The sequence below is a fragment of the Orycteropus afer genome, unplaced genomic scaffold, assembly GCF_000298275.1.
Source record: "Orycteropus afer afer isolate SDZICR_OR568_19922 unplaced genomic scaffold, OryAfe1.0 scaffold00048, whole genome shotgun sequence".
Classification (NCBI taxonomy): domain Eukaryota; kingdom Metazoa; phylum Chordata; class Mammalia; order Tubulidentata; family Orycteropodidae; genus Orycteropus; species Orycteropus afer.
The window spans coordinates 3197655-3207203 of NW_006921635.1; the positions used below are offsets into that span (position 1 = coordinate 3197655).

The following is a 9549-nucleotide window of genomic DNA, read 5'->3' on the forward strand; positions in this document are numbered from 1 at the left end:
AAAGCAGGAATGACATGATAAATGCACAGCCTACATAAACCAGAAATATGTACATACAGTGGTGTTTCCGGGAAGGAGCTGGGAGATCCCACTCACTGCGGGGGTTGCTCACTGCCACTGTAACGGCTTTGCTGCAAAACAGATGCCGAATGCCAGTTTCGCTTTAGCGTTTTTTTCCTACAAGCGAAAATGTTCTTCATGTTGCTTGTGGTTAGCAAAACAGGTCCTGTTACAGGTCTTTTGTAAAAGTGAGGTGGCATAAGGTGAACTTTCAAAGAGGAGGGAATACCTGTGATGTGTATGATTTTCAGCGGTCACGAGGTGTGTCTGTGAGTAGTTGAAAATAGTCCATATTTGGTTAACTCAGTGTGTTTCATTATCGAAATAATTTAACCATATGACAAAATATTTAGAATATAGAAAGAGGAAAGCTCATCCGTAAGTCTGCCACCACAGTAGAGTGGGGTAAGGTAATTTATTCTAGCTTTTATTTTTAGTTGTTGAAGCTAGTTGCTGTGGTGTTCACTCTGACTCATACGGCCCCTGTGTGTCAGCATTAACTCTGTTCCGTAGGATTTTCAGTGGCTGGTTTTTCTAAAGCAGACTGATTGCCAGGCCTTACTTCCGAGGTGCCTTGGGTGGACTTGAACCTGCACCCTTTGTTTAGCAGCCGACATGTTAACCATTTACACCACCCAGGGAGCAGGGTGATGTTTCTAGGCTGTCTGGATTTTTTTCTCCTTGATAACTTCCCATGGAATTGATACAGAGAGCATCTGGAGAGTATTTTGAAAGGGCTCGGAAAGTGTGTATCAGTCCAGGTGCCAGTTCATGCATTCAGACCCAGGGCTGTCAGAGCAGAGTGGGAGATTGTCTGATGCCCCATTTCATGAAGTAACTTTGAGATGAAAGTGTCGGGAAGTCAGGTCTCTCGTTTCTTGTGAGAAGAAGGAGAAACGAGTAGAAACTAGACTGAATCTGATGGCAGAAAGGAAATGTTCCTGGGAAATTAGCCTCTGCCGCTACCAAGGCTTACTCTGCCAAATTCTGAGATCCGTATTTGTATCCTGGGTACCACAAAGGGGCACTGCCGTCAGCCATATCTAAATATAGGTCAGGAGTTCAAGGCTTAAAGGGTTTTCGTGTTTCCTGGAAGATTTTTTTGCAGGTTGTGGTTTTAACTTCTGCTTGCTCGTCTCGTTTCTGTTTTGCATGTCTTGTCTCTGAATTACGCTGTGCGTTTAAAAGCATACAAATAAGCCCACTGTGCGGGTAAAAACCCACGTTTCACTTAATGTCTAAGTTGCACATTTGCTACTTGTATTTTAGCTTCGGAAGACTTCTTTGATAAGTTAACAGTGGAGCAAGAGTTTATGTCTGGAATAGACACTGATAAGGTACGTGGCCAGTAGACCTGTTCTGACAAATAATTGATAGTTTAGCAAACATAAGATTGGACCTCAAAGCCGATAATGTGACAGGGCAGCTGGTGTCCCCCCAGGCCTCCCTGACCACAGCCCCCAGCACAACCAAAGCTACGAGGAAGAAAATGAAGACAGAAAGTGTGGCCTGTCTCTCAGAAGAGCATCAGGAAGAAGGGACAGTGCTGGTGGGATCTCCCCTGGCTCTCAGACCTCTCACCTGTGGCAGGAGCCCCTTCCCAGTAAAGTGTCGCTGGGCCTTGGGCAAAAAGAAGCAGTGGCTTTGATCCCAGTACCTTGCTTAAATGTTTTTCAGAGCAAATTTGAAAATACAGACTTTCATCAAGTGACAAGCATTTCATATTCTGTGAGGCACTCTCTGGGATACACAGGGAGAGATGGGCACCAGCCCTAAGATCAGCAGTCTTTAACAGTTATAACAGATAGATTGAGATATTTGCCTGTCAAGAGAATTTGTCCTGTAACCCCTTGCAATGTTTAAAATTAGTAAATTTATGAAAATTCCCAACATTTTTGGGAAAAAATCCTATTAATCTATGTTAGGTGAACTGCTGATATTACTGAAATCTGCTGGGTCACTCTAGCCCCAAACATTTGGCTGAGGTTGAGGACGTCCAGGGTGGTATTGCCTTAGACAAGCCGCAAATGTTTGGGAGCCACTCGGGGTCCCGTAGAGACAGACATACCAGGGCAGTCATTTGGCTTGCTGCTGATGTCCTTGTGAGCCTTAGGCTCCTGTGACCTGGCCTGACTACTGGTGTGTCTGTGTGGAGGTTTGGGGGGATGGGGTAGGGCTGGAGGGCTCTTTGTTCAGGGAGGGGTCGTTGTTGGGTGCCATCAAGGCAGTGCTGACTCACTGAGACCCCATATGTGACGGAGTATAACTGTCCCATAGTATTTCTTAGGCTGTAATTTTAGGGAGTAGACCACTGAATCTTTCTCCTGCAGGGCTGCTGGATGGTTTTGAACCGCCAGCCTTTCAGTTAGCCGAGCGCTTAACTGTTACGCCCCCAAGGTTCGGAAGATGAAGAAGAATGAGCTGTTTTCCCACATGTGACCTTCATTTGACTTTGAAGGATAATAGTAGCCGTGACGTGTTGCCCATCAGTTCCCAAACCAGATCCTTCGTTTCTGACACTCTTTGTTTCTAGGTCAACAATTACATTGAGGACTGTATAGCCCAAAAGCATCCCTTGATCAAGGTGTTAAGACTCGTCTGCCTCCAGTCCGTGTGTAACAGTGGACTCAAACCAAAAGTGTTGGATTATTACAAGAGAGAAATTCTCCAGGTCAGTATCGTTACAAGTGCCTCATCTGCCAGGGAGGACAATATCTGTTGTCTTGTTTTCGTTTTCTAATGCCCCCTGATTCCCTCTCCCTGCCACCCCAGGTAACCCTACTCCTCATCCAGGTGACCAGTAATGGACTCTGGTCTCTCTGCATTTGCCTGTTCTGAACATTTTCCTGTAAGGGAGATCATTCAGTGTGTTATTGTTACCACCATCTTCTTGGGTTTTTAACACCCAGAGGAATTGTTCTGGCATTTGTCCGTGTTGATTGTGACTCATACGATGTGTGTCCTTCTGTGTCTGACTTCTTTCCCTCAGCGTGATGTTTTCAAGGCTCATCCACATCAACAGGCATCAGAACCTCATTTCTCTTATGACTGAGCGATGTTCTCTCATGGATATACTGCATTTTGTGGGCCCATTTATCTGTTCACGGACGTTTAGGTTGTTTTGGCTATTGTGAATAGTACTGCCACAGAAGACATCTTTCTTTCTTTCTTTCTTTTTTTTTTTAAAAAAAACCTTTTTATTGTGACTTGGGTGAAAGTTTACAGAGCAAATCAGTTTTCCATTCAGCATTTCACACACATTTTATTTCATGTCATTGATTGCAATCCCCTCAATGAACATCACTCCTCCCACTTTCTCCTTGTGTCTCTCATTTCCCTTCCTTCTTCTCTCCTAACCCTTCTTGCCTTCTGAACATTGCCCTTGGGCAAATGCTGCCCTTTTTATCTTGAAATGGTTGATTGTTCTAAGGAGTGTGTACCTTCCTGGAGCTATTGTTCACCCTGTAGAACTTTCTGTTGTTTGACTGAAAATTGAACCACAGGAGTGAGTTCATTCTAGGTCCAAAAGATTGACCAAGGGTCACAGTCTTGGGAGCTCTACCAAGGACATCTTTCTTAAAAGTACTGCACAAAGCTACTGTTTTGTTTCCATCCTTTCAGTTTTTTAACATTTGGAGGAATTATCCTTGGATGTATCCATTGTGACTGTGTCTCCCATTCTATGTAATAGCAATAGCTAACGGAGGCATTGTCCCTGGAGTGTATCCCTGTTGATGGCATCTCCCACCCTGTGTAAGGACGTAGCTAACGGAGGCATTGTCCCTGGAATGTATCCCTGTTGATGGTGTCTCCCATTCTGTGTAATGACAATAGCTAACAGAGGCATTATCCTTGGAATGTATCCCTGTTGAATGCGTCTTCCATCCTGTGTAATGACAGTGGTTAACAGAGGCACTGTTCCTGGAATGTATACATGTTGACAGGGTCTCCCATCCTGTATAATGACAGTGGTTAACAGAGGCACTGTCCCTGGAATGTATCTGTGTTGATGGTGTCCCATTCTGTGTAATGACAGTAGCTAACACGGTTGAGCTGTGACTGTTGGCAGAGCTTTAGGTATATTCCGTTTATTTCATCCTTATGACTGTATTGTGAGTTAGGTATGATCCCCATTTTACAGATGAAAAACTGAGGCAGAGTAGTTACATAATGTGCCCCAAATCACCCTACTAGTAGTAGGTGGTAGAGCCAGGGCTGACACCCAGGTACTTTGAGATTAGCACCCACCCGCTTAACCACATGCTAGGTGATGAAAGAAGAGAGCTATCTGTAAATTTCCCCTAACAGTTCCTTAGCAAGCTTACTTAAATTAAGACTGAGGCACTTCATAACTGAGGAGCCCTGGTGGTGGCATGGTTCAGTGCTTGGCTGCTAAAGAAAAGGTCGGTGGTTCAAACCCACCAGCGGCTCATGGGAGAAAAGACTTGGCATCTGCGTCTGTAAAGATTACGGTTAGGAAACCTACTTTGTCTAAAATCGTCCCACGCAGTATTTATTTATTATTACTAATCAAATTAAGTACATTATTGTTGAGGGTAAGCACTCATTAAAAAAATGTGGTTTTTGTTTTTGTTAACTACACAAATATTACATGCATTCTCATCATATAAGATTCAGATCATGCAGACGTGCACAGAGCACAACACAGGCACCCCCTGCACGTTGACTCCCTCCCATCCCTGTGTCCTTTCTCGGAAATGACCATTGTCAGCAGTTTAGTTTGCTTCCTTCCAGACTCCCCTCCTGGCATCTCTGTTCAAAGACTGCTTACCCACACAGCGCTTGGAGTGAGCCTGGACCTGAGGCCCAGCTCTGCTGCTCGTTATTGGTGTGCCCCTGGGAACATTATTGAAGCATCTTTGTAAATGAGAGTTGGTAGTGGAACCTGTCTCGGATTAGAGTAAGGATGACAGAGTAATGTACACAGAATGCTAGAACAGCATACAGCATACAGAAGGTATTACATGTAATTGCTGGTTTATTCTTATCATAGGGGCTCTGGTGGCACAGTGGTTAAAGTATTTGGCTGCTAGCCAGAAGGTCAACAGTTCAAACCCACCGTCCACACTGTGAAAGATGACAAAATCTGCTTCTATAAAGATTACAGCTTTGGAAACCCCATGGGACAGTTCTACTCTGCCCTGAAGGGCCACTAGGAGTCAGAATGGACTTGGGCCTGGGGTATTAGGATTATATACTATATCTTTCTCTGTTTCTTGACAGAAGTAAAGTTCTCCTCTCTGTAGGATTCTGTCATTACCTTTCTTTAGTCCAGAAGTCCTCTCTTACCAGGACACATCCATCTGCCTCGTTCTTCTTTATCGCTAATTACAGCCAATAAGCCTGTGCCATAGTTGACTTTATGTTCACTTATGTTTCTTCCATAAAGTCTGATCTTCAAGGAAATTTTAAAAATCTCCCTTTGAATCCGTGAGCTGGATTAATTGTAACGGGCAAGCAGTTTCTGGATGGATTCCACCCCTCCGTCCTGTGTCCCTTGTGCCCATCATAGTCACTGCCTGGTCTTTGGCGGTATGCCCTGGAGAACAAACCAGCTGGACTGGCAGGAAGTGCTTTTTTTAGAAAATAGCAGAAACCCTCTTCCTGAATTGACATCAAGGCCCAAATCCTTACCTTGCAGACCTACGGCTATGAGCACATTTTGACCTTGTACAACCTAGAGAAGGCTGGACTGCTGAGACCACAGACTGGGGGCAGAAACAATTACCCGACCATTCGGAAAACGTTACGGCTCTGGATGGATGATGTTAACGAACAAGTAAGACCCATGGTCCCCTTCAACTCAGTTTAATTACTCATTAGTGGTTTATTATACAGCATGAAGGAGCCCTGGTGGCTCGGTGGTCAAGCATTGGCTACTGGCCAGCAGCAGCTTGTGGGAGAGAAGACCTGATGACCTGCTTCCAGAAGAAGCTTAGCCTAGAAAACCCTATGAGGCAGTTCTACTCTGTGCTGTAGGGTCACTGTGAGTCGGAACCAAACAACAACAACATACAGCGAACTGGATAACACAGGTGGTTAAGTGCTTGACTGTGGCCGAAAGCTCAGCATTTCAAATCAGGGGCCTTGGAAAACTGGGCTGTCGATCTGCTTCGGAAAGCTCACAGCCTTAAAACCTCTGTGGCACGGCTGTACTCTGGCCACGTGGCCTGTTCTTACAGTTAATGTTGTAGTGTTTTTGGAAAAGCGGTGCCTTCATGTGTTGTGTGCAGCAGAAGGCAGAGGGCGCCCTCAAGACTGATGAGGAGAAATGAAGATGTGGGAGGGGCCAGGGTACCCTACCTCCTGAAAGGGAAAGAGGTGCTCTTCCAACACTTTCTGTAGAAACAGCCCAGAGAAAGAGCTGTGTGAGAGGCCGTCCATCTAGACAGTGGACACAGCCAGCCTGCAGCGACATCACAGGGAGGAAGCCCAGGCCCTCATGCCACTGCCCGCCCTGCAGTGTCCCTCAGGGGTCTTCTGTTGGCCAAACCCAGACTGAGGCACAGGGGCAACGGAATAGAGCCCCAGGCCCGCTCCTGGCCCAGCACTGTGGAGAGGGGCACAGCAGCTGGAGGGCAGGCGGGGCTATCCTGCCCATGTGCTCAGAAGTCAAGTATGTTTCCTTCCCTGGCTCCCTCAGTCTCCCCTCAGACAGCCCCTGTAACCAGATTCTCTTCTGTCCTTCCGGAAAGACACTCTGCTTGTACAAACACACTCTGTCCCCTTCTTACAGAATGGTGCATGTTCCATACCACTGGTCTCCAGAGTAGGGCACCCTTGGCTTTATATTGTCTCTTCAAATGTTCCTTTTTAAAAAGCTGTTCTGAGTTTCCTGGGGGACTTTATTAGGCTTCTTCTTGCGACAGACGCTAACAGCCGAACACCATCCTCTACCAGTGGGGAAATGTTGTTGTTAGCTGCTGTGGAGATGGCCCGGGCTACGGAGACCCCATGTACAGTGGACTCCAGTCCTGCGCGGTCCCTGTGAGCCCACCCCCGTGAACTCCACCTCCGTGAGCGCCACCCCGTGATGGATCGCAGAGCGGGTTGTTGTGTGTCTACCATAGAGTTTTCATTGGCTGAAGTTCAGATATAGAGCTCAATTTCTCAGTTATATGATATATAAAACAGCACAGGTCTGGTCTCTGCTCCAACCTTGACCTTCTGTCTGACCTGGTGTCCCCGCCACTTAACAGTGTGTCTCTGAGATCTTTCTGTGATAACATGTTCTTCATGGTGGTCTTTTTGAGAATGCACTTGTTTTATGCTGTGCCAGGTTCCTACTGAAGGAAATTCAGGTTGTGTCCAGTCTTTTTTGCTGTTATATACAATGTTGCAATTAATATGTGTATGGTCTGCTCTGTGTCACTCCACCCCTAAGCATCTCTATAGGGTAAATGCTGCAAAGTAGGATTGCTGAGTTCCAAGGTTATGCACATTATGATTCAGCTAGAGCATGCCAAGTTCCCCTCCAGGAGGTTTCTGCTAGTTTCTACTCCACTGTAGGAGAGGAGACGCCAAGGAGGGTCGCTGTCTAGCGGGCAGTCTGCACACTGGCCTTTGAGAATAAGCGAGTGGCTTTATTTACATAGTGCAGGTGAGGAACAAGGGGAATCTCCCTCAGATCTGTCTCCTTGACATAAGGGTGACTTACAGCTTCATAGGGTCTGAACAAAGGAAGTTAGACACATTCACTGGAATTCTAGAGAATTCTAGAAATTTGCATAGAGAGATTTTGGGGGCTGCAGGTGCACTCACAGCAGTCAGACAACCTGTGTTCTGAAAATGGCACCTTGGCATGATCATCGGGGGCGTTTTCACCAGGGATACATCATCAGGTCATCTCAGGACAAGGCTGGAGTCTTCCGTGCTTGCTGCACGGGCCAAACCTGGGAGGAGCCAGTGTACACTCGTCTCCTGTTTGTAAGTAGGTCACACACTGGTACGAATCTAAAAGGTGCAAGTTTGAGTCCAGCCAGTGGCACCTCAGAAGAAAGGCCTGGTGATCTATCTATGAAAAGTCAGGCCCTGAAAACCCGGTGGAGCAGGGTTCTGCTCTGACGCACGTGGGTCACCCTGAGTGAAAAGCAACCCAAGCGCAGCTGGTTTCTGTTTGGTTTTTAAAAAGTGATACTTTTTGCCAAATCAAGTCATAATTTTCATCTTCAGAACCTAGAGATGCTTTGAGTGGCCACTAAGAATCAAACCCAGCTGCGGTGGATTCGAAGAGGACTTCGGGGGTGGGTGTCTTTGTGTTTCTACCTTTCAAAGCCAAATCAGATAATGTTGGAGTACCCCGAAGGCCGTGGTGAGCTGGCCCTGCGTCTGCGTATCTCCGGGCTTCTGTTCTTCTGTTATGTCACAGAATCCCACAGACATATCGTACGTGTACAGCGGCTACGCCCCTCTCAGCGTGCGGCTGGCCCAGCTGCTCTCCCGGCCGGGCTGGCGGAGCATCGAGGAGGTGCTCCGCATCCTCCCGGGACCCCACTTTGAGGAACGGCAGCCCCTGCCCACCGGACTGCAGAAGAAACGTAAGTCTGGTCCAGGATCTGCAGATGAGGTGCTTGGCGAGCCTCGTGCAGTCATTTTGTAAAATACCGGGAAGCACTTAGGAGTCAGAGTCAAATATACATCCTTTGTTACTTGCCTATGTGTATTGCAAGCACAGTAACCATGTTACTCCCTCAGGAGTATCAGCTGTCGACCTCTGAGTTGAGAATTTTAGTCAATAGAAAAAAACAAATCAAAATCAGTGTCCCTGAATTTCCAATGAGATTATATCTGCCCATCACACTTTTTTTCCTTCTTATGAATAAGATTTTTTCAACAATAAATGGTGTTTACCATATTTATCCAGAGATACAACACACATTCATCTGTAACACAAATAGCACACAAGAGGAACTAATGCATGAGGGAGTTGCATGGTTTGCAGCCCCCCCAAATGTATAACACACGTTATTTGCATGTGTGTGTGTGTGTGTGTGTGTGTGTGTGTGTGTATATATATATATATATATATATATAAATAATATGTATATGTTGGTTTTGACATGTTTACCTTTTAGGTCAACCAGGAGAAAACCGAGTCACTCTGATCTTTTTCCTCGGGGGTGTGACCTACGCAGAAATTGCTGCCCTGCGGTTTCTCTCCCAGCTGGAAGACGGAGGTACCGAATATGTAATCGCCACCACTAAACTGATGAATGGAACCACTTGGATAGAGTCTCTAATGGAAAAGCCTATCTAGAGTGTTCAAAGTAGACTTCACAAGCGAACTGCAGAGTAAGCCGCCCCTTGGAAGAAGTTCTGAAAGGAAGTGCAGCCGTGGGGAGACTAACAGAAAGATACGATGGACTTTGGGGTCAGCATCTTAAATTATACTGCTATTTTTTCCTTTCTGCTTCCCTTTGGTGTCCTAATTTCTTTGAGAAAGAAGGTTAGAAGAAACTCGGGCCAGGT

The 9549-nt window shown here is 46.2% G+C and overlaps 1 protein-coding gene across 1 annotated transcript in view; it reads left to right on the forward strand.

Moving 5' to 3' along the window:
• VPS33A (VPS33A core subunit of CORVET and HOPS complexes) overlaps positions 1-9337 on the forward strand; it is a 25717-nt gene extending 16380 nt beyond the window's left edge. Inside the window, exons 9-13 of the mRNA XM_007938140.2 lie at positions 1330-1397; positions 2594-2731; positions 5723-5860; positions 8450-8618; positions 9156-9337. Coding sequence (XP_007936331.1) covers positions 1330-1397; positions 2594-2731; positions 5723-5860; positions 8450-8618; positions 9156-9337 — 695 coding nt within the window. The remainder of the gene's footprint in view (positions 1-1329; positions 1398-2593; positions 2732-5722; positions 5861-8449; positions 8619-9155) is intronic.
• The last annotated feature ends 212 nt before the right edge of the window (positions 9338-9549 follow it).